Genomic DNA, 25,784 nt, shown 5'->3' on the forward strand with positions numbered 1-25,784 from the left:
ATATTATTAGTAATATTCTATTATATAATATGCATATATATTATATATATATATTACTTGCTCAGAGAAAATGAGATCTTGCTATTTGCAATGACATGGATAGCACTAGGATATTATTCTAAGTGAAATAAGTCAGTCAGAGGAAAACAAACACCATATAATTTCACTTATATGTGTAATTTAATAAACAAAAATAAGTAAGGAGGGAAAAAGAGAGAGAGACAAAAAACCAAAAACCAAAAACCAAAACAAACAAATAATAATAATAAAAAAAGCAGACTATTAACTATAGAGAACAAACTGATAGTTACCAGAGGGCAGGTGGGTGAGGGAATGGTTTAAACAGTTGATAGGGATTAAGGAGGGCTCTTGTCATGATGAGCCCTCAGTGTTGTATGAAGGTGTGGAATCACTATATTGTACCCCAGAAACTAATATTACACCGTATGTTAATTAATGAATTAAAAAAAAAACTTCAAAAATATTTTATCCCAATTTATATACTAGCTTTTTATTAACTTACCAATGTATTTTTGAGAATAGGATTTTCTTTATAGGGAGGGCAATGAAAGTGTAGATTGCTCTGGGAACCTTACACATTTTCACAATATTCATTTTTCCAGTCCATGAGCATGGAATGTTTTTCCATCTCTGTGGCTTCCTTAATCTTGTTCATAAGTGTTCTGTATTTTCTAGCATATAGATCCTTTATTCTGAGGTATCTTATGGGTTTTGGTGCTATTGTAAATGGAATAGATTCCTTAATTTCTCCTTCTACAGTTATACCGTTAGTGTATAGGAAAGCATGTGATTCCTGTGCATTGATTTTGTATCCTGTTACATTGTTAAATTGCTGTATGAGTTCTAGTACTTTGGTGGTGGAGTCTTTGGGTTTTCTAAAGTATCACATCATCTTTGAAGAGTTTGACTTCTTTGCCTTTTATTTCTTTTTGATGTCTGATTGCTAAGGCTAGGACTTCTAACCCTGTGTTGAACAGTAGTGGTGAGAGTGGGCATCCCAGTACTTTTCTTGGCCTTAAGGGAAAAGCTCTTAGCTTTTCCCCAATGAGAATGATATTCAATGTGGGCTTTTCTTATATGGTTTTTATATTGATGTATGTTCCCTCTATCCCTACACTTTGAAGAGTTTTAATCAAGAAAGGATGATGTATTTTGTCAATTGCTTTCTCTGCATCAATTGAGAGGATCACATTTTTTTTTCTTTTATTAATATGCTCTATCACTTTGAATTATTTGTGATTGTTGAACTACCCTTGTATCCCAGGAATAAATCCCACTTAGTAGTGGTGAATAATCCTTTTAATGTACTATTGGATGTTACTGTGTTGTGTAGGATCTTGTTCAGTATTTTTGCATCCATGTTCATCATGGTTATTGGTCTGTAATTCTCCTTGGTCTTTGGTCTTTACCTGATTTTTGGATCAAGGTAATGCTGGCTTTATGGAATGAGTTTGGAAGTTTTCCTTCCATTTCTATTTTTGAGACAGCTTCAATAGAGTAGGTTTTAATTCTTCTTTAAATGTTTGGTAGAATTCCCTTGGGAACCCATCTGGCCCTGGACTCCTATTTTTGGGGAGATTTTTTCATATATATATATATATATATATATATATATATATATATATATACATTTTTTCAATGTTCCAGAATTCATTGTTTATACACCACACCCAGTGCTCCATGCAATATGTGCCATCCATAATACCCACCATCAGGCTCACCCAACCTCCAATACCCCTCCCCTCCAAAACCCTCAGTTTATTTCAACTTCCTTAGGGTTATTGGTCTGTTCAGATTGTCTACTTCTTCCTGTTTCAGTCTTGGTAGTTTACAAGTTTTCAGGAAGGCATCCATTCTTCCAGGTTACTTAATGTGTTGGCATATAGTTGCTGGTAATGATTTCTAATTTGTTTCTATTTTCTTGGTGTTAGTCATGATCTCTACCCTTTCATTTATGATTTTATTAATTTGGATCCTTTCTCTTTTCTTTTGGATAAGTCTGGCCAGATGTTTATCAATCTTGTTAATTCTTTCAAAGAACCAGCTTCTAGTTCCATTGATCTGTTCTACTATATTTCTGGTTTCTTATTCATTGATCTCTGCTCTAATCTTTACTATTTCTCTTCTCCTGCTTACTTTAGGTTTTATCTGTTGTTCCTTCTCCATCTCTTTTAGGTGTAACTTTAGCTTGAACCTTTGGGATTTTTCTACCTTTCCGAGAGAGGTTTGGATGGCTATGTATTTCCCCCTAAGGACTGCCTTTGTAGTATCCCATAAGTTTAAGACTGCACTGGAGGGGATTATGCTAAATGAAACAAGTCAAGCAGAGAAGGACAATTATCATATGGTTTCACTCATATGTGGAACATAAGAAATAGCACGGAGGACCATAAGGGAGGGGAGAGAAAACTGAAAGGGGAGAAATCAGAGAGGGAGAGAAACCATGAAAGACTATGGACTCTGGGAAACAAACTGAGGGTTTCAGAGGGGTGAGGGATGGAGGTAGGATGATGGGTATTAATGAGGGCATGTGTTGTGATGAGCAATGGATGTTATATGCAACTAATGAGTCATTGAACACTTCATCAAATACTAATGAAGTATATAAAATGGCTAAATGAACATAATAATTTTTAAAAAGTAGAGAATATGATTTTCATTAAAAAATTGATCCTGGAAAATCTCCATTACCAGAATTCCTCCATGTATTGTTCCTTTAGTTTCATTGTTTAGCTTTTATGTTGTGTTTCCCTACGAATGAATTATTGTACATGGTATGAGGTAAGGACATGGTTAATCTTTAAAATACATATTCAATTATTTAGGTGACAAAATACTAATTATCTTGACAGCCTTGTAAACTATGAATTGACAACACCTAATGCTGTTGGTAATGTGGAGTAGCAGGAATGCACATGCATGTGTGGTAGGGGTGCAAAATGATACAACTATTTTGGAAGACAGTTTTGTTGTTTCTTGCAAAGCTACACATAGCTTTACATACATTCCGGCAATTGAATTCTTAGGTATTTACCCACATGAGTTGAAAATGGCTGTCTAAACAAAACCTGAACATAAATGCTGGTAACATCTTAAAACATAATTGCCAAACACTGGAAGCAACCAAATGCTTCAATGGGTGAATGAATAAATGGACTATGGTACATTCATACAATGAAACATTATAAAGCAATACAAATAAATTAGTCATTTGTATTAATGCTCATCCAAATTATAGACCTGAAATTTTCTTCTCATATTATGTCATTGTCTGGCTTTGGTATCATGATTATGCTGACTCTATAAAATTAATTTGGAAGAGTTCTCACTCCTTTTTTTTGGAAGAATTTAAGAATAATTGGTATTAGATAGGTAGAATTCACCTGTGAATCCACCTGGTGCTAAATCTTCTTGGGACTTTTATGTTCAATTTCTTATTTTTTTATTAACATATAATGTATTATTACATGTTATGTTATATGTTATATATATTATATGTGAATCCCCAGGTTTACACACTTCACAACGCTCATCATAGCACATAACCTCCCCAGTGCCCATAACCCAACCACCCTCTTCCTACGCTTCTCCCCCTGGCAACCCTCAGTTTGCTTTGTGAGATTAAGAGTCACTTATGGTTTGTCTCCCTCCAGATCCCATCTTGTTCCATTTTTCCTTTCCTATCCCATAAGACCCCCACTTTGCCTCTCAAATTCCTCATATCAGGGAGATCATATAATAATTGTCTTTCTCTGATTGACTTATTTTGCTAAGCATAATACCCTCTAGTTCCATCTACATCATCTCAAATAGTAAGACTTCATTTCTTTTGATGGCTGCATAGTATTCCATTGTATACATCTACCACTTCTTCTTTATCCATTCATCTGTTGATGGACATCTAGGTTCTTTCCATAGTTTCGCTATTGTGGACATTGCTGCTATAAACATTCGGGTGCAAGTGCCCCTTCAGATAACTACATTTGTATCTTTAGGGTAAATACCCAGTAATGCAATTGCTGGGTCAAAGGGTAGCTCTATATTAAACTTTTTGAGGAATCTCCATGCTGTTTTCCAGAGTGGCTGCACCAGCTTGCATTTACACCACCTTTGTAGGAAGGTTCCCCTTTCTCTGCATCCTTGCCAACATCTGTTATTTCCTGACTTATTGTTAATTTTAGCCATTCTGACTTGTGTGAGGTAGTTTCTCATTGTGGTTTTGATTTGTATTTCCCTGATGCTGAGTGATGTGCAACACTTTTTAATGTGTTTGTTGGCCATCTGGATGTCTTCTTTGCAGAACTGTCTGTTCATGTTCTCTGCCCATTTCTTGATTGGATTATTGGTTCTTTGGGTGTTGAGTTTGATAAGTTCTTTATAGATTTTGGATACTAGCCCTTTATCTGATACGTTGTTTGCAAATATCTTCTCCCATTCTGTCAGTTGTCTTTGGTTTTAACTCTTTCCTTTGTTGTGCAAAAGCTTTTGATCTTAGTGAGGTCCTAATAGTTCATTTTTGCCCTTGTTTCCCTTGCCTTTGGTGATGTTTCTAGGAAGAAGTTGCTATGGCTGAGGTCGAAGAGGTTGCTGCCTGTGTTCTCCTCAAGGATTTTGATGGATTCCTTTCTCATATTGAGGTCCTTCATGTTTTTGAGTCTATTTTCATGTGTGGTATAAGGAAGTGGTCCAGTTTCATTCTTCTTCATGTGGGGGTTCTTCTTCATTGAAGGGGGTTCTCTGTGCCTCCTGGATTTTCATGCTTGTTCCCTTTCCCATATAAGGAAAATTCTCTATAATAATTCCATCCAATATACCTTCTGCTCCCCTCTCTCTCTCTTCTTCTTCTGGAATCCCAATTATTCTTATGTTATTTCATCTTATGGTATTGTTTATCTCTTGAATTTTCCCCTCATGTTCCAGTTGTTGTTTGTCTCTCTTTTTCACAGTTTCTTTATTCTCTGTCATTTAGTTCTATATCACTAATTCTCTCTTCTGTCTCTTTTATCCTAGCAGTAAGAGACTGTTTTGTTTGCACCTCATTAATAGCATTACCATTAGCATGGTAAATTGTTTTCCACTTCCTCACTTTAAATCTGGAGGTGTCTTTGGGTCTAAAATGAGTTTCTTTTTTTTTTTTTTTCCCCATTCTGATATCCTGTGTCTCTTGATTGGGGCATTTAGCCCATTTACATTCAGGGTAACTATTGAAAGATATGAATTTAGTGTCTAATATTGCCTCTAAGGTGACTATTACTGTATATTGTCTCTGTTCCTTTCTGGTTTACTACTTTTAGGCTCTCTCTTTGCTTAAAGGACTCCTTTCAAAATTTCCTATAGAGCTGGTTTGTTTACAAATTCTTTTAGTTTTTGTTTGTGCCAGAAGCTTTTTATCTCTCCTTCTATTTTCAATGATAGCCTACCTGGACATGGTATTCTTAGCTGCATGTTTCTCTTCTTGTTTAGTGCCCTGAGTATATCGTGCCAGTTCTTTCTGGCCTGCTAGGTCTCCACCGATAAGCCTGCTGCCCATGTAATATTTTTACCATTGTATGTTACAGACTTCTTGTCCCAGGCTGCTTACAGAATTCTCTCTTTGTTACTAAGACCTGTATATTTTACTATTAAATGATGGAGTGTGGACCTATTCTTACTGATTTTGAAGGGGGTTCTCTGTGCCTCCTGGATTTTCATGCTTGTTCCCTTTTCCATATTAGGAAAATTCTCTATAATAATTCCATCCAATATACCTTCTGCTCCCCTCTCTCTCTCTTCTTCTTCTGGAATCCCAATTATTCTTATGTTATTTCATCTTATGGTATTGTTTATCTCTTGAATTTGTCTCACTTTTTCTCAGTTTCTTTACTCTCTGTCATTTAGTTCTATATCACTAATTCTCTCTTCTGTCTCTTTTATCCTAGTAGTAAGAGCCTCCGTTTTTGTTTACACCTCATTAATAGCTTTATTTCAGCTTGGTTAGACTTTAGTGCTTTTATTTCTCCAGAAAGTGCTTTTATTTCTCCCAACAGGGCTTCTCTAATATCTTCCGTGCCCTTTTTGAGCCCAGCTAGCACCTTGAGAACCATCATTCTGAACTCTGCATCTGACATATTTCTAATGTCTATACCGATTAGGTCCCTAGCCTTCAGTACTGCCTGTTTTTTTTTTGTTGTTGTTTGTTTGTTTTTTTGTTTTTGTGGTGAGTTTTTTCCACCTTGTTTTATCCAGATAAGAATATATGAAGGAGAGAATAAAAATACTAAAAGGGTAGCAAAGACCCCAGAAAAATGTGTGTTAATCAAAGCAGAAGGGATCCCAAATCATGGTGGGTGGGGAGAAAGGGGATAGAAAGAAGTTAAAAATTTTTTTTTAAAAAAAGAAAATATAGATTTTTGACTGGTGTTTAGTACAGGGTCACCCACTTAATTTTGGGGAGTACTTTGGTCTCTTAGAAGAAACTGTGAAGAGTTTTCATTAAGAAAGAATGCTGTACTTTATCAAATACTTTTCTGACATCTATTGAAAGGAACATATGATTCTTGTTCTTTCATTAATATACTGTATCACATTGATTGATTTGCGGATGTTAAACCAAACTTGCAGCCCAGGAATAAATCCCACTTGGTCATGGTGAGTAATCCTTTTAATGTACTTTTGGATCCTATTGGCTAAGATGCTGGTGAGAACTTTTGCAGCCATTTTCATCAAGGAAATTGGTTTCTAGTTCACCTTTTGATGCAGTCTTTGGTTTAGGGATCAAGGTAATGCTGGCCTCATAAAACGAATTTGGACGTTTTCCTTCCATTTCTATTTTTTTGGAACATTTTCAGAAGAATACATATTAAATCCTCCTTAAATGTTTCATAGAATTGCCCTGGGAAGTCATCTGGTCCTGGGCTCTTTTGTTTTTTGGGAGATTTTTTTATGATTGCCTTAATTTCTTTACTGGTTATATGTCTGTTCACATTTTCTAGTTCTTCCTGGTTCAGTTTTGGTAGTTTATACCTCTCTATGAATGCATCCATTTCTTTCAGATTGTCTAATTTGCTAGCCTATAACTGCTCATAATAGGTTCTTATAATTGTTTGTATTTCTTTGCTGTTGGTTGTGATCTCCCCTCTTTTCCTCATGATTTTATTAATTTGGGTCCATTTTCTTCTCTTTTTGATAAGTCTGGCCAGGGGTTTATCAATCTTATTAATTCTTTCAAAGAACCATCTTCTAGATTCATTAACCTGTTCTTTGGATCTTTATTTCATTGATTTTGATTTCTGCTCTGATCTTTATGACTTCTCTTCTCCTGCTGGGTTTAGGCTTTATTTGTTGTTATTTCTCCAGCTCCTTAGGTGTATTGTGAGGTTGTATATTTGAGACCTTTCTTGTTTTTTGAAAAAGGCTTGTAGTGTTATATACTTTCCTCTTAGGATCACCTTTGTGGCATCCCAAAGATTTTGAATAGTTCTGTCATTTTCACTTGTTTCCATGATTTTTTAAAATTCTTCTTTCATTTCCTGATTAACCCACTCATTCTTTAGTAGGATGCCCCTTAGCCTCCATGTTTTTGGGTTCATTCCACCTTTCCTCTTGTGGTTGAGTTCTAGTTTCAAAGCAGTGTGATCTGAAAATATGCAGGGGATGATTCCAATCTTTTGGTACTATTAGAGATCTGACTTATGACCCAGGATATGATCTATTCTGGAGACTGTTCCAGGTGCACTAAAGAAGAATGTGTATTCTGTTGTTTGGGGATAGAATGCTCTGAATGTATCTGTGAAAGCCATCTTGTCCAGTGTGTCATTTGAAGCCTTTATTTCCTTGTTGATCTTTTGCCTCCATGATCTTTCCATTTCAGTGAGTAAGGTATCAAAATTCCCTACTGTTATTGTATTATTGTTGATGTATATCATTGATTCTGTTATGAATTAGTTGACATAATTGGCTGCTCCCATGTTAGGGGCACAGATCTTTAAAATTGTTAGATCCTCTTGTTGGATGGACACTTTAAGCATAATATGGTGTCCTTCCTCATCTCTTATAGTTTTTGGTTTAAAATCTAATTGGTCTGTCATAGGGATTGCCACCCCAGCTTTCTTTTCATGTCCACTAGCATGGTAAATTGTTTTTTACCCCCTCACTTTAAATCTGGAGGTGTCTTTGGTCTAATGTGAGACTCTTGCAGACAGCACATCAAGCGGTCTTTTTTTTTTTTTTTTAATCTATTCTGATACACTATGTCTTTTGATTGGGTCATTAGCCCATTTACATTCTGGGTAACTACTGAAAGATATGAACTTAGTATCATTGTATTGCCTGTAATGAGACTGTTACTTTATATTGTCTTTTGCTCTATGCTACTTTTAGGCTGTCTCTTTTCTTAAAGTACCCCTTTCAATATTTCTTGAAGACTGGTTAGGTGTTGGCAAATTCTTTTAGTTTTTGTTGGGCTTGGAAGCTCTTTATTTCCTTCTATTTTTAATGGCAGCCTAGCTGGATAAAGTATTCTTGTCTGCATACTTTCTCATTTAATGCTCTGAATGCATCATGCCAGTTCTTTTTGTCCTGCCTGTTGTCTGTGGTATGTCTGCCTATCTAATATTTCTACCATTGTATGTTACAGACCACTTGTCCTGAGCTGCTTTCAGGATTTTCTCTGTTTCCGAGACTACTATGTTTTGCTATTAAGTGACAGGGTGTTGGCCTATTTTTCTTGATTTTGGGGGGGGATTCTGTGTCCTTCTGCATTCTGATGCCTGTTTCTTTCCCCAAATTAAGGAAGTTGTCTACTATAATTTGCTCTAATATAGCTTCTGCTCCCCCCTTTCTTCTGGGATTCCAATTATTCTAATATTGTTACACTTTATGTTATCACTTATGTCTCAAATTCTCCCCTCATGATCCAGTAGTTGTTTATCTGTCTTTTTCTCAGTTTTTTATTCTCCATCATTTGGTCTTTTATATCACTAATTCTCTCTTCAGCCTCATTTATCCTAGCAGTAAGAGCTTCTATTTTTTATTGTACCTCATTAATACCTTTTTTAAAAATTCAACTCAGTTGGGTTTTAGTTCTTTTATTTCTCCAGAAAGGGATTCTCTAGTATCCCCTATGCTTTTTTTCAAGCCCAGCTAGTATATTTATAATTGCCATTCTGAACTCTAATTCTGACATCTTACTAATGGCTGTATTGATATGGTCCCTAGCAGTTAGGACTGATTCTTTTTTTTTTTTTTTTTTTTTTTTGAGATGAGATTTTCATTTTGTCATTTTGTCCAGACAATAGATGAATGAGAGAACAAAATGCTAAAAGGGTAACAACAACCCCAGGAAAATATATTCTAAACAAATCAGAAGAGACCTTCAACCAGAAAAATAAAGGGGGGAAAAAAAAGGATCAGGCTGGTGAATAGAACAGAGCCACATATTTAATTTTGGGTGTTTTTGGACTATTAGAAGAAACTGCCTCCTAAAATTTTGAGTAAAGAAAAACGTATATATATACAAAAGAAGGGTAAGTATGATGAAGGGATGGAATATGATGAAGGGATGGAATAGTCCATATAGAATAAAGAAGACGAAAATTAAAAAAATATATTTTAAAAAACAAATTGATAAAGTAAGAAGTTGAAATAAAAAGGGAAAAAATTAAAAGGGAGAAGAATATGATAAGGTAGCAGACTAGAATAAAGCCATACACTATATTTAGGGTATATTTTGGTCTGTTAGAAGAAACTTTTCCCCCAAATTTATTTATTTATTTTAAAAATATTTTATTTATTTATTTGATAGAGATCAGAAGTAGGCAAAGAGGCAGGCAGAGAGAGGGGAAGCAGGCTCCCTGCGCAGCAGAGAGCCTGATGTGGGGCTTGATCCCAGGACCCTGAGATCATGACCTGAGCCAAAGGCAGAGGCTTAACCCACTGAGCCACCCAGGTGCCCTGTATCCCAAAATTTAAAAAAAAAAAAGGATATATATGTACATGTATGTGTGTGTGTATATATATATGTTAAATAAAATGAAGGGATAGAATATGTCTAAAAATGAAAATTAAAAAAGTTTTTAAAGAAGGTGTTGATAAGATGGTTAAAATAGAAAGAGGAAAAATTTTAAAAATAGATAAAGAAAAAATAAAGAAAATTAAAAATATGTAACTTTGAAAGATTGAAGAATCATTGGGGCCATGAATTCTATGTGCTGTATTCCTCTAGGGCTGGAACTTTGTACTTCTCATTGATCAATAAGCTTGGTCGTGTCCAGATATTCTTACTGATCTTCTGAGGCAGGGGCCTGTTGTAGCTATTCTCAAATGCTTTTGCCTGAGGCAGAATTGCATGGCCCTTGCCAGGGTCCAGCCTAAGTAATCTATTCAGGTTTGCTCTTGGTAGCTTATGTTTCTTGAAAACTTTCCATACAGCTTTGGAGATAGAGAATGAAAATGACCACTTTCCAATCTCCAGCTCTGAAGGAGCCAAGAGCTTAAGGTCCCCCTCTTCTGTGAATCCTCAGAGAAAAGCAGTCAATCACTCCCATTTCCCTGGTCTCTGAGTGTACTCTGTGCTTACCCAGCCTATTACTGAGCATTTCTATCTCTGACACATGGCTCCATTTGGAGTCTCCAAACCCATTAGATTCCTGCAGCACACTCCTCTCCACTCCTCCCATTGAAGGAAGGGTAAGGTATCTCTGGATACCCCTTGTGGGGTCTCTGCTCAAAAAGTAGTGACCCAACTCTTCTTTTGGATAACAGTTTATGGCAACCCTGAGCTGAGAGCCCACTCCTCAGCTCCATCTTTGCACCCAGCTTCCCCACTCCAATACCTGGGAGCTCTGCCACACTCAGGCACCCCCGGTCCTTCTATGACTCCGAGGGTCCTGAGACCACACTGTTCCAGTGAGGATTCCACTCCCTGCTTAGCCACTGGAGTGACATCCCTTTGCAGAGCAAACTTCTAAAATTTTGATTTTGTGCTCTGGTGTTCTATCACTTGCTGGTAGCCAGCTGATGGAGGCTCCCTCCCCCACTGTCTATCTTCCTATACCTGGTCTTGGATTCACTTCTCCATACATCCTTCCTTCCAGAAGTGGTCAGTTCTCTGTTCCTAGAATTGCTGCTATTCTTTTCTTTCATCTCCTGTTGAGTTTGTAGGTATTCAGAATGGTTTGATAACTATCTAGCTGAATTCCTGGGACCAGATGAATTTAGGTCTACTCCTCTGCCATCTTGCTTCTCCCTCTCCATTCACTGTTTAGTAGCATGTTGTTTATCCTCCATGTGTTTACGGCCCTTCCAGTTTTGTTTATTTGTTTGATTTTAGGTTTCTTGTTTAGTTTGATTATTATTAATTATTTTTATTTTTATCTTGTGGTTGATTTCAAGTTTCATATGCTTGTTGTTAGAAAATATTCAAAGTATAGCCTCAAACTTTTTATACCTTCTGAGGAATGATTTATGACCTAAACTGTGTTCTATTTTGGGGAATGTCCCAGGTGCACTTGAAAAGAATGTATATTTTGCTGCTTTAGGATGAAATATTCTGACTATAACTTTTAAGTCCCTCTGGTCCAGTGTGTCATTCAAAGCCATTGCTTCTTTGTTGATTTTCTGAGGTAAGTGGGGTGTTAACATCCCCTACTATTTTTGTATTATTGTCAATGAGTTCCTTTGTGTTTGTTTTATATATTTGGATGCTCCTTTTGTGGAGTCATAAATACTTGCAATTTTAAGTCTTCTTTTTGTATAGTTTTCCTTGTATGCTATAATGCCTTTCTTCATCTCTTATTACAGTCTGGTTTGAAATCTAGTTTGTCTGAGAGAAGTATTTTTACTCTGGCTTTCTTTTTATATCCATTTGGAAGACACATCTTTCTTCATCACCTCATTTTCAATCTGTAGCTGTTTTTAGTTTTAAAATAAGTCTCATATAAGCAACATATATGTGGGTTTTGAATCCATTTTGATAGCCTATGTCTTGATTGGAGCATCTGGTCCATTTACATTCATAGTAATTATTGATAGATATGTATTTAGTGCCATTTTATTACTTGCTTTATCATTATTTTTGGATATTTTTCTCTGATGTTCTCTTGTCACTTTCCACTCAAAGATTTTCCTATAATATTTCTTGGAGGACTGGTTTAGTGGTCACAAATTCCTTTAGTTTTTGTCTGGAAAACTCTTTATCTTTCATTCTATTCTGAATGATGGTATTGCTGGACAGTGTATTCTTTGTTGCATATTTTCTCCATGAAGCATGTTGAATATATTATGCCACTCTCTATGTCTTACCACTTTCCTCTAGAGAGATCTACAACTAGGCTTATGGGTCTTCCATTATAAGTTAGGGGCACTTCGTTTTTCTTGCTGTTTTTAAGATGTTTTCTTTATCACTATACTTTGCAAATTCATTTTAATATGTCTTGGTATTGGCCTGCTTTGTTGATTTTGATGGGAGTTCTCTGTGCTCCTCTGGATTTGGTGTCTTTTTCCTTTCCCAGATTAGGGAAGTTTTCTGCTATGATTTACTCAAATACATTTTCTGTCGCCTTTTCTCTTTCTTCTTTTTTTTATTTTATTTTATTTTATTTTATTTTTTATAAACATATATTTTTATCCCCAGGGGTACAGGTCTGTGAATCACCAGGTTTACACACTTCACAGCACTCACCAAATCACATACCCTCCCCAATGTCCATAATCCCACCCCCTTCTCCCAAACCCCCTCCCCCCGGCAACCCTCAGTTTGTTTTGTGAGATTAAGAGTCACTTATGGTTTGTCTCCCTCCCAATCCCATCTTGTTTCATTGATTCTTCTTCTACCCACTTAAGCCTCCATGTTGCATCACCACTTCCTCATATCAGGGATATCATATGATAGTTGTCTTTCTCTGCTTGACTTATTTCGCTAAGCATGATACGCTCTAGTTCCATCCATGTTGTTGCAAATGGCAAGATTTCATTTCTTTTGATGGCTGCATAGTATTCCATTGTGTATATATACCACATCTTCTTGATCCATTCATCTGTTGATGGACATCTAGGTTCTTTCCATAGTTTGGCTATTGTGGACATTGCTGCTATAAACATTCGGGTGCATGTGTCCCTTTGGATCACTACATTTGTATCTTTAGGGTAAATACCCAATAGTGCAATTGCTGGGTCATAGGGCAGTTCTATTTTCAACATTTTGAGGAACCTCCATGCTGTTTTCCAGAGTGGCTGCACCAGCTTGCATTCCCACCAACAGTGTAGGAGGGTTCCCCTTTCTCCGCATCCTCGCCAGCATCTGTCATTTCCTGACTTGTTGATTTTAGCCATTCTGACTGGTGTGAGGTGATATCTCATTGTGGTTTTGATTTGTATTTCCCTGATGCCGAGTGATATGGAGCACTTTTTCATGTGTCTGTTCGCCATCTGGATGTCTTCTTTGCAGAAATGTCTGTTCATGTCTTCTGCCCATTTCTTGATTGGATTATTTGTTCTTTGGGTGTTGAGTTTGCTAAGTTCTTTATAGATTCTGGACACTAGTCCTTTATCTGATATGTCGTTTGCAAATATCTTCTCCCATTCTGTCAGTTGTCTTTTGATTTTGTTAACTGTTTCCTTTGCTGTGCAAAAGCTTTTGATCTTGATGAAATCCCAGTAGTTCATTTTTTCCCTTGCTTCCCTTGCCTTTTGCGTTGTTCCTAGGAAGATGTTGCTGCGGCAGAGGTCGAAGAGGTTGCTGCCCGTGTTCTCCTCAAGGATTTTGATGGATTCCTTTCGTACATTGAGGTCCTTCATCCATTTTGAGTCTATTTTTGTGTGTGGTGTAAGGAAATGGTCCAATTTCATTTTTCTGCATGTGGCTGTCCAATTTTCCCAGCACCATTTATTGAAAAGGCTGTCTTTTTTCCATTGGACATTCTTTCCTGCTTTGTCGAAGATTAGTTGACCATAGATTTGAGGGTCTATTTCTGGGCTCTCTATTCTGTTCCATTGATCTATGTGTCTGTTTTTGTGCCAGTACCATGCTGTCTTGATGATGACAGCTTTGTAATAGAGCTTCTCTTTCTTCTTTTTGTGTGACTCCTATAATGACAATGTTATTATGCTTAATGGAGTGACTGAATTCCCCAAGTCTTTTACTGTGTTGCATAATTATTCTTTCTTTCTTTTTCCAGCTTCATTATTTAGCATTATTTTTATCTTTTGTATCACTTATTAGTCCTTAGAGTCTTCCAAACTTGTGGCCATTTCATTAAGTGTGCTTCAAATTTTAGCCATTGAATTTTTTCTTTCTGATTATTTCTTCTCTCTTTTCTCTCTCCAGTAAGGGCCTCTGTGAAGTCTTCCATTCTTTCTTAAGCCCAGAAATTATTCTTATGACTGTTGCTTTAAGTTGTCCAACAGGCAAATTATTTATATCTGTTTCACTTAGATCATTGGCCATGGCTTTATCTTGTTTCATTTTGGATGAATTCTTTACCTTTACATATTGTCCAAGTATCTGTATTGTTCTGTGTATTGGAAAAGCCTGTTATGTTTCCTGTTCCTGACATTAATGGCTTTATGAAGATGAGATCATATAGTGTCCAAGTTTGACAATTCAGTGAATGTATCTGGTGTGTACTATGTGCACTCTTTTCCTGTGTTTTGGCTGCTCTATCCTTTAGGATGGTAATCTGCAGAGACTCTTCTTGCCTGTAGCAGGCAGTTAATCCATGGCCAGGGTATGGTGGTTTTAACTTGGGATGCTCTGTTCTGCTTGTTAAATGAGACGTAAAGCTACCTCCACTAGAAATGAAGCATTGCAGAAATTTCTCGCTGGGAGACATGGTGTGGATGGTATTTCTGTTGGTTTTCTGGGAAAGGGAGTTGTTGCACTGGGACTGATGCCAAATGGTTCAAGAAGGGCAATGCTGGCAAAGTGCAGGGGTGTGGGAGCTGGTGTAAGCAAATTAGGCAGCCAGTGTCTGTACTGCGCTGTTTATGGAAGGTGTTTCAGTGTTTATGCTGAGGGGTGAGAGAGAGAAATGGTGATATCCAGCTCCTTTCTCCCTGGAATGGGGTCTCCATGTTTGTTGTTCTCAGGAAAGCTATCTGAAAAAAGTGAATAATCTCACCCCTGTGTTTCTCAGGCATTTTTCAGATTGCTGTTTAAATGATTTCTCCCTCCAGAATCTTTTGCCTGCCTCCTCTCCAGGAGCAGAGCAGGGTCCTCCAGACTCTTCCCCAGCTAAGTCCGATGACTTTTGCAACTCAAGGCTTTAGGGAAGAGGTATGGGCAAGGGCCTGTGCTAGTCTCCTGGGGGAGGTTGTTGCTGCACCAAGACTGAGGCAAGTTTGACCATGAGAGGCTTTGTGCCAGAGTGCAGTGGCATAACACTTGGAGCAAGCAGGCTAGGTAGCCAGTGTCAGGGACCAGCTGCCTTCAACAGATGGTTCTGTATTTATGCTGAAAGTGGGGGAGGGAATTGGCACCCACTGGCTCCTTTTTCCTTAAAGAAGCATCTGTGTGAATGCTACCTCTCCTAGACAAGTTCCCAAAATAGTAAATAATCTCCCCAATGTGTGACTTGGTTGGCCCTCTAATCATACTCTTTGCCCCTGGGGTTATTTGCCTGCCTTCTCTCCAGGAGTAGGGCAGGGGGAGGAAAATGGTACCAGCCAGCTCCTTTGTTACTGCTCTCAGGTGGACTCTCTGAAGAAGAGGGAATAATTTTCACCCTGTGCATTCCAGGCATTTATTAGACCTCTGTTTTCATGGTCTATTCTTACACTGTTTGCCTTTCTTCTCTCCTGGAGCAGTTCAGTACACTGTGGATTCTATCTCAGCCAAGCCAGCTGACTTTTGTACCTCCAAACCTTAGGATGCAGTGTGGGTGGGAGTCTATTCTTGTCTTCAGAGGAGGATATTTCTGAGCTTAGGACCAGTGGGAGGTTTGATCAAGAAGGGCATTTGTGCCAGAGTACAGGGACATGTGAGTTGGAGCAAGCATGTGGCAGGCAGCTCTGCACCTATGCTGTGTGTAGGGGAGTGGAAATTGTCCCTAGGCTCTGTTGTCCCTGAAGGGGGTCTCTGTGAATGCACTCCAAGAAGAAGGAGAAATCTCCTTATTGTGTGCCTTTGGTATTCCTCAAAAGCACACTCTGATCCTGGGTTGTTTGCCTGGCATCTCTCCAGGATTAAGGTAGTGTGCTCAGGTCTATATCCCAGCCAAGTTTTCTGACCTTCAAAACTTCAGGCTTCAAGTCCTGCTGGTGTCAAAAAATAAAACAAACAAACAAACAAAAAAAAACTAGCCGTTTTCATTTTTCCTGCTGATGGCTAGTAGTAGTATTCCCCTTGCCTATTCCTTTGTGTGTTCCCTTCTCTGTTGTCTTTCTTGCAACAAGGGCATGCTCCTCTCTATAGTGCCCATGATCCTTTCCTTCCCAAAACAACATCTCCAAATTTTCTACCTTCCTTGATGTGGCCTCTTCTCTCCCTCTAGTTGTGCAGTTTGTCCTGTCAGTCCTCATGCTGATTTCTTGGGCTTTCAGAAAGATTTCAGAGTTATCTATTTGTGTTTAAGATATGAGATAAGCCTAGATTCTTCCTACTACACTTCCATTTAAACTCCCATCATCACATTTTTATACACTAGTGATGAAGCCGTATAAAGAGATATTAAGAAAACATTCCTATTTAGAACTGTACCAAAAATAATAAGATGCTTAGGAAGAAACTTAATAAAAAAAGTGTAAGACTTGTACTCTGCAAAGTATAGAACTTTGATGAAAGAAATTGAAAACAATACAAACAAATGGAAAGATATTCCGTGTTCATAGTCTAGGACAACAACCATTATTAAAATGTCCATACAACAAAATGAGCCTACACATTTAATGCCGTCCCTATCAAAATTTTGATAGGGACTTTTCACAAAATTAGAAAAAACAATTCTATGGAACTATCCTGAATAGCCAAATCAATCTTGAAAAAGGCAAACAAAGCAGGAGGTATGGAGGTATCACTATTCCAGTATTCTTTTTAAACTACAAAGCTGTAGTAATCAAAACATTATGGTACTGGAATAAAAATAGATTCAATGATCTGTGCAACAGGATAGATAATGCAGAACTAACCCACATTATATGGTAAATTAATTTTTGACAAATGAGGAAGAAATATCCAATTGGAAAAAGACAGTCTCTTCAACAAATAATGTTGGGAAAATTGGTCAGCTACATGCAAAAGAATGGAACATGACCATTCTCAAGAATAAACTCAAAATGGATTAAAGAATAAACTCAAAATGGATTAAAGACCTAACCATAAGACCTGAAACCACAAAAAATCCAAGACTGCACAGGCAGTAATGTCTCTGACATTAGCCATAGCAACATTTTCTTAAATATGTCTTTTTCGGCCAGGGAAATAAAACAAAAATAAGTTATTGGAACTATATCTAAAGAAAAATCTTCTGCCCAGCAAAGGAAACAACCAACAAAACTAACAAAAAATCTACTGAATGGGAAAAGACATTTGAAATGACATGTCCAATACTGAGTTAGTATCCAAGATATATGAAGAACTTATGCAACTCGATGCCAAAAATCCAAACAATCTGATGTAATGGATATGTCCAAAAGAATGGACAGAAGACATGAACAGACATTTCTCCGAAGACATTTAACCAGATGACCAAAAGATACATCAGCATCATTCATCATCAGGGAAATTCTAATCAAATCCCTAGTAAGATAACACTTCACACTTGTCAGAATAGATAAAGTAAAAAACAGAAGAAACAACCGGCATTGAAAAGGATGTGGAGAAAGAGAAACACTTGTGCATTAGTGGTGGGAATGCAACCATGGAAAATAGTTTGGAGATTACTCAAAAATGAAAGATAGAACTACCTTATGATCAGCGATCACATTACCTGGATTTACTAAGATAATTCGGAACATTAATTCAAAAAGATGCATGAATCCCTATGTTTATAGCAACATTATTTACACTAGCCAAAATATGGAAGCAGTACAAGTGTATACCAATAGATGAATAAATAAAGAGGATAAATAAATAAAGAGGGAGTGGAGATACATACAATGGAATATTATTCAGCTATAAAAAGAATGAATTCTCCATTTGCACCAACATTGATGGCTTTAGAGAGTATAACGCTAAGTGAAATAAGTCAGAGAAAGACAATAACATAAGATACATTTACATGTGGAATTTAAGGAACAAAATAAAAGAGCAAAGAGAAAAGAAGAGAGAAAAAACAAACAAACAAAAAAACAAATAAAAAAAACAGACTCTTGACTATAGAGTACAAACAGTGGGTGACCAGGGCAGGTGGGTTGGGGGAATGGATGAAATAGGTAAATGGTGTTAATAGTGCACTCATTTTGATACATACTGAGGAATACGTTGTTGAATCACTATATTCTACACCTGAAACTAATATAACACTGTATGTTAACTATGCTGGAATTAAAAGAAAAATTAAAATGAAACAATAAAATAATAAAATAAAATAAAGTAAAATTCATAATGCTTTTGTTGAAGTTTATCTTACAGAAAAAAGGGGAAAATAAGCTTTTTAAAAGTGACATAATATAACAATGCATATGGAGTACCTAGATGGCTCAATTAAAAATAATATTTTCTTTTCTCTAGCTTGCTTTATTATAAGAAGACAGGCTATAATGCATGTGACACACAAAATGTGTTAATAGACTGTTTATGTTATTGGGAAGGGTTTCTAATCAATAGTAGGCTATCTACAGTGGTAATTTAGCTTTGGGAGAGTCCAAAGTTACACTTGAATTTTGACTGCACAGGGGTTCACTGTTCCAACCCCTGCATTGCTCAAGGGCTAAATATATATTTATTCAACACTGAGATTATACTCTGATGTAAATTATTTTCTCACTAAATATTTTGACTTCTTGTCCTCTTTTGCATTTCTTTTATTATGAGATATTGAGCTTCTTCTCACATGTTCCTTTGTGTTGTGAACTGTATCCATACCCTTTGCTTATTTTTTATTGGATTGTTGGTTCTTTCATTAATTAGCAAGATATATTTGTGTCATGAAAATAATGCTTTTGTCTAAATATAATGTGTAAATAATCAAAATACCTTGGAATTTTTCCATTTCTTTTCATCTGTAGCCACTACAGTAGTCCTAGTCAATATTTATTTTTCTCTCTTGAGTGATTGCAACAACCTGCTAACCAGACTTTTTATTTTCAATCAGAAGAGATGACTAAGCAGTTGGGCTGGTTTAAGTTTGGTGATGAATTTAAACAGAATTCAGTAAAGAAACATTTATTAATAAATTTAAAATATTGTTGAATATCTATATATTAAGTGCTTTTAAAAAGGGTACATCTTGATAAGAAAAGAAACAAAACCAAGAAAGAAATGGTGAATTGGGAAATTGGGGCAGTACCAATGGCCAGAAAGTCTAAGGGCTGTATTGCTTGTTTCTTATTAATAGTTGTATTATAAAGTAGTACTTATTAAAAATGTACCATTGGATATGTTGTGAAATATGTATTCATTCTTGAAACCATAACCATAACCCCCAAAATACACATGTTCATTATTCTAAAACTTCCCTCATGAGACTTTATAATATTCTCTCTCTCCCTTTCTTGCCCTCCTTCTTTCTTGCCCTCCTTGCCCTCCTTATTTCCACACAGTCATTATGTTCCACACATTCTGACATTACAGATCAATTTTCACTTTCTATAATTTTCTAAATGGAACCAAACACTATGTACAACTTTGTACTTTCTTCTATCATTCAGCGTAACTATTTTAAGATTCCCCCATAGTGTTGCATGTATCAATAGTTCATTACTTTTTATTGCTATATATTATTCCATTTTATGTACATATAATAACTTTTTCTATTCACTATCCTACCGATAAATATTTAGGATCTCTCTAGTCCTTACAACTTACAAGGAAAGTCATCATGGATACTCATATAAAAATGTCTTTATGGACATACATTTTTATTTTTTATTTTGCACAGGAGAATGGCTGAGTCATATGGTAGATTTATAGCTTATATTTTCAAAAAACTATCAAATGTTCTTCCAAAGTAGTGGTATCATTTCGTATTCCTAAGAGCAATGTGTATGAGTTTCAATTCCTCTACATCCTTGCCAACACTTGATATGGTCAAGCTTTTTAATTTTAGACATCCTAATAGATAGATGGTTAGTGGTATTTCATTTTGGTTTATATTTGTAAACCTTCATGACTAATGATACCAAATATCTTTTCATGTACCGATTTTCCATCATATATCCTATTTAATGAAGTATCTGTTCAAATCTCTTGCCTATTTTGTATTATATTTGTATTAGCATTTTGAGAGTCCTTATATATTCTGGATAGAAATCTTTTATAAGATTTTTGGGTTACAATTATTTTCTTCCAAACCGTGGAGTATCTTTTCATTATCTTAAAAGTGTCTTGCAAAAAAAAAAAACAAAAACAAAAACAAAAGTTGCTCACTTCAGTGAGATTTAATATATCACTGTTTCCTTTTTTATGTAGCATTTTTTGTATCATATCTAAGAAAATGTGTTTTACTCAAGGTCACAAAGATTGTCCCCTGTGTTTTCTTTGAGAGCTTTCATAGGTTTAGGTTTTATATTTACATCAGTGATTCATTTATATATTCACTTATATAGTCAAGGTTTGGATTAAAGCTTTTATTTTCATATGGATAGCCATCTGTATCTATTGTCTTTTCACCTTTGTTGGCAATCAGCTGTGTGTGGATCTGCTTCTGGACTTAAGTTGATCTGTTTGGTTTTTCCTTACACCAACACCAAATTGTCTTCATTAAAGTAAATTTATAATAAATTTTGGAGTTAGATAGTAGGACTCTGCCAATCTTGGTCTTCATATTTCTGTTTGTTTGTTTGTTTGTTTGTTTTTTGTTTGTTTGTTTGGGCTGTTCAAGTTCTTTCGAATTTCCATGAGAAGTTTACAATTATCAAGTCATTTTCAACAAAAAGAGTATGCTGATTTAAAAAAAATGTATTTATTTATTTCACAGAGAGAGAGAAAGCACATGAGAGAACACAAGCAGGGAGAGCAACAGAGAGAGAGGGAGAAACAGGTTCCCTGCTGAGTAGGGATCCTAATGCAGGACTCCATCCCAGGATCCCAGGATCACAGTCTGAGCTGAAGGCAAACACTCAACCTACTGAGTCATCCATGTGCTTCAAGGGTATGCTGAATTTTAATCTAACATATTAAGTCTTCTAATTCATAAACATGGTATGATCATCCATTTATTTAGGTCTTTTTTAGTTACTTTCAGTTGGTTTCCATCCTTACATAGTTTCTTCACATGCTGGTGCTATCCATTTGTGCTGGAGGGATTAGAGTGGACTCTCTGCAGATCTCTTGAGTTCTATCTTTGGGCAGCTTTCTTCTTTTCTATACTCTGCCTTAGTCCCTCCACTCAGGGATTCTTCCAGGCTCAGCCTGTTTCCTCTTTTTCTTTGATGCAACCTAGAAACCTTCTTAAGAGAATAAGCTGTGGAAAATTTAGGTCTTTCCTCATTTGTTTCCTATCCCTTTGAGATCACTCTCCTCTGTTGTCTAATTCCTGATATCTTGGGTTCTGTTGTTCCAGGCATTTTGTTCAATTTTTATGATATTTCATAAAAATTGGAGATTAAATGCATCTTGGCTAAAATCAGAAATCTTGAACAGATTATAAAGTAATCTTAACCAAACAATATTTTTTTTTAAATAAAAACATGTTTTATGGAACTGTAGCACATTTAACCAAGAAACATAATTTTTGTTTAAAAATAAAGTATTCCTAACTGATCTTTTAAAAGGAAAATTGAAATTGTGAAAAAACATGTCATGATTTTATGAAAAGTTTTCTTAAATACCTTGGAAATATCAATTAGGGATGTAAAAGACTACAAGTAAGAGTAACAGGCAGTTTTGAAGTGTACCATCAGTGAGTTATCTCAAGTTGTTCAGGTTTCAACCTAAATGTTAAAGAGAAGAAAAAATTTGAAATAAATTGGGGAAGATCAGAAGGTGATCAGAAGGTCAATATATATTCAAACTAAACATGAGAGTTGAGTGGCTTACCAAAAGGACTGAAAAAATAAATAAATAAAAAGTGGATTTGTTATTAAGCTTGTGAATATAATATCCTGAAAGCAGCCTTCAAGGTCTATAGGAAGATAATCTCACCTCTATGATCAGAGAAACAAAGATTTGGGTTAAATGATTAACCAATCCTTGACAGGAAATGAATAAGCAGTGTTTATCCTAGGAAATTCCAGTATCACTGTGAGTTAATGAAGTACCCACAAAAAACTAACTGACAGTATATGCTAATTTGTGGTAATTGAATGGACATGAAAAATGAAGAAAGTGAGAAAAGATATTGTCAGAAATGCAAGAAAAGAGATTGTCAGAAATACAGTAATTCAGAATATAACATCTGAATTAAGTAGAAATGAGAATATAACAGAGAAATGGAAAATTTTCATCTTGGGCTGCAATTATGCATTGCATAGATAAGAGATGTAGGAAATTAAGAGGTAGAAAATGAAGTAAGTTAAAAAGAGTGAGAAGTATGAGTGGAACAAGTCTTTCTCAGAATTCCAGTTCGAATATTGAGGTAGAATGACAGACTTTCCCATCTCAGAGATAGTTACATAGATTTGATTCTGTCTCATAAAAGCATCCCATAAAATGTTTTTGCAAAGTGCATTTTCTAGTTCAGTCCTCCAAAGTTAACTGAGATTAACCAAGCATCATTGTTATGGGATTTTTGAGGAGAAGAATTCCTAGAGAGCCAGTTGTATAACTCAAGTGAAACTTCCTTAGCACTGGAAGGGTAATTTCTCTTTTGATTTATTTCTCACAGCAACTAGTGTAATGTTATTAAAGTAGCTGATGTTCAAAAACACGTTTCTGTTGTTTAAACAAAGACAACTCTCAGACCTCCCACAGTGGGAGCAGAAAAAATACAAGTGGGCTTTTTTGGGTGAAAGATGACTAAAAATGAAAATTGAATCTAACTGCACATCTATTTTTTTGTTTGTTTTTCAGAAAACACCACAAAATATCATATAATTATAGCTATATTTGGAATCATCATTTTAATACTTCTAGGATTATTTATTTATAAATATTATTGCAAGAAAAATGACAATAAGAATGGTAAGATATAAAAATGGGATACAGTAAATTATGACAAATCTAATAGAATGAGTGGGACAGGTGAGAATAGGGAAAGAGTATTGTCATTTTTTTTTTCTTTGAGATATTAAGCTGTTTAGGAAAACAAAGATCAAAATAATAACAGTTTTTCTTCCATAGCATGTTAATAGTTGTTTATAATCAGTCTACTAGTGGTCATATTTTGAAGTAAAAAGAATGGGTATATTAGGTATGTTTTTGTTGTTGACGTTGTTAGTGTTGAGAAAACAGAAACCAATAAGATGTGGGCATTTGAGGAAAATTTTATTCTAAACTTAAATTTTCATTTCAGTCCCAAAGTTCTCTGTTTCTTAGTATCCATGGCCTATGTACTCCTTTCCTCTTGAATAACCCTATTCTTATCTGAAGTTTGAAGTGATATCAGTTCCCTCGTTAAGAGGGATTCTGATATAAATAAAAAAAGATTCTGATATCTGTCTTGTTAGCTGACTCTTTCCCTTACTTAACAAAGCAAGTTACTGTGTTGAGAAAACCGTTTGGTAAGGATCTGATGGCAGCCTTAGCTAGAAACTGTTGGAATTATGTCTGCAGCCATATAAATGAGAGAACGCTGAATCCTAACCATTGAATCTTAACCCACCAGGGAGGGTCAAGCAGCCATATAAATGAGCTTGTAAACAAATCCTTCCCTGGCCAAGATCCCAGTGGTGCCCAATATCATGATTGCAGTTTTATGAAAAACCCTAAGGTGGAGGATCAGGTGAAGCTGTATTGTGTGATGATAAATGAAACTGTGAGATAATAAATGTGTTGTTTTAATCCACTAAATTTGTAGTTATCTGCTATTTAATAACAGATAATAATACAATACAATACAGGCATAATCTTGGAATATCTCAAGCAAAATGAAAGTTTTAATCATCTTAATGTGCAGTGGAGCTAGTGATTTTTTTAAAGAAAACCTTTGTTTATTAAGTGGACAACCTCATTTAGTTCACTTACTATTTTTATAATATAATTTTATTGATCTTCTTGAGTTTTTGAAAACTATATTTATATCATTTCAAGATGACAATTTCCCTCTTTCTACAGTAAAGTTGTAGATAGATGATAGGAGACAAATCTTTTTTTTTTTTTTCATTTTAATATGTCATTTCCTAGAACATCTGAATTATATTGAATGTCCTTGATTTTTTCATATTTAAAATAGATTTTTAAAAAATTTTCATGTATTTGCTAAAAAGAGAGCGAGCACAGCTTATGTTTTAGTTTTTCGTTATTTAGAAAAAATGTTTGCTATCAGTTTCTGATGGATACTCTTTATTGGGTTAATCATGTTTTCTTCTATGCCAAACTTTCAGTTTTTTTCTTTCTCTCTTTTTAATTTTTTTTATGTTCCATTAGCCAGCATATAGTACATCATAAGGTTTTGATGTAGTGTTCAACAATTCATTAGTTGTTTATAAATCAAGAATGAATCTATGATGATCACTTAATTTTTGCATATATCAAAATGATTATTCTTATTTAATTTATTATTTTGGAAATATACATTAACAAAATTTCCACCTTTTAAATAATTCTTGTAATTTTTATAAAAACTTACATGTTCATATGTATAATTTCTTAGTATACTGCTTTAGGTTAACTAAATCTTGGTTGAATTTATAAATCTCATTGGTTCATTTAGACTCCTCCCTTCATTAGTCCTTTTCCTCTCCTAATGTCTGCCATGCTTTTCCTTATGTTCCACAAATAAGTGAAACTGTATGATAATTGTCTTTTTCTGCTTGACTTATTTCACTTAGTATAATCTCCTTCAGTTCCAGCTATGCTGATACAAAGCTGGGTATTCATCCTTTCTGATGGTTGAGTAATAGTCCATTGTATATATGGACTACATCTTCTTTATCCATTCATCTATTGAAGGGTATCTCAGTTATTTCCACATTTTGGCTATTGTGGACATTGCTGCTATGAACACTGGGGTGCATATGGCCCTTCTTTTCAATACATCTGTATCTTTGGGGTAAATACCCAGTAGTGTAATTTTTAATTTTTTTGAGGAAACTCCACACTGTTTTCCAAAGTGGCTGCACCAATTTTCATTCCCACCAACAGTGTAAGAGGGTTCCCTTTTATTTACAACTTCTCTAATGTTTATTGTTTCTTGCCTTGTCAATTTTTGCCATTCTAACTGGTGTATGGTGGTATCTCAATGTGGTTTTGATTTGTATTTCCCTAATGGTTAGTGATGATAAACATTTTTTCATGTGTCTGCTAGCCAGTTGTATGTCTTCATTGAAGAAATATCTGTTCACATCTTCTACCCATTTTTTGACTTGATTATCTGTATTTTGAGAGTTGAGTTTGAGAAGTTCTTTATAGATCTTGGATACAGCCCTTTATCTCTAGTGTCATTTGCAAGTATATTCTCCCATTCTGTGGGAGGACTCTTTGTTTTGTTAACTGTTTCCATTGCTGTGCACAAACTTTATTCTGATGAAGTCCTAAACGTTCATTTTTGCTCTTCTTTCCTTTTAATGTAGTTGCAAAAGTTGAACTGTTG

At 35.5% G+C, this 25,784-nt stretch overlaps 1 protein-coding gene across 8 annotated transcripts in view; it reads left to right on the forward strand.

Annotated features, from left to right (window-relative positions):
* The window catches only part of LOC131834293 (butyrophilin subfamily 1 member A1-like), a 93,260-nt gene that overhangs the window by 23,747 nt on the left and 43,729 nt on the right, over positions 1-25,784 (forward strand). For 3 of the 8 annotated variants that reach the window (XM_059178757.1, XM_059178758.1, XM_059178763.1), the window contains exons 3-4: positions 21,072-21,245; positions 23,105-23,215. The exons of 2 other annotated variants lie outside the window; for them this stretch is intronic. In XM_059178757.1, coding sequence (XP_059034740.1) covers positions 21,072-21,245; positions 23,105-23,215 — 285 coding nt within the window. The remainder of the gene's footprint in view (positions 1-21,071; positions 21,246-23,104; positions 23,216-25,784) is intronic. 3 more of the 8 variants (XM_059178759.1, XM_059178761.1, XM_059178764.1) reach the window with 1 other exon arrangement.

This window comes from Mustela lutreola, chromosome 6, assembly GCF_030435805.1.
Source record: "Mustela lutreola isolate mMusLut2 chromosome 6, mMusLut2.pri, whole genome shotgun sequence".
Lineage (NCBI taxonomy): Eukaryota > Metazoa > Chordata > Mammalia > Carnivora > Mustelidae > Mustela > Mustela lutreola.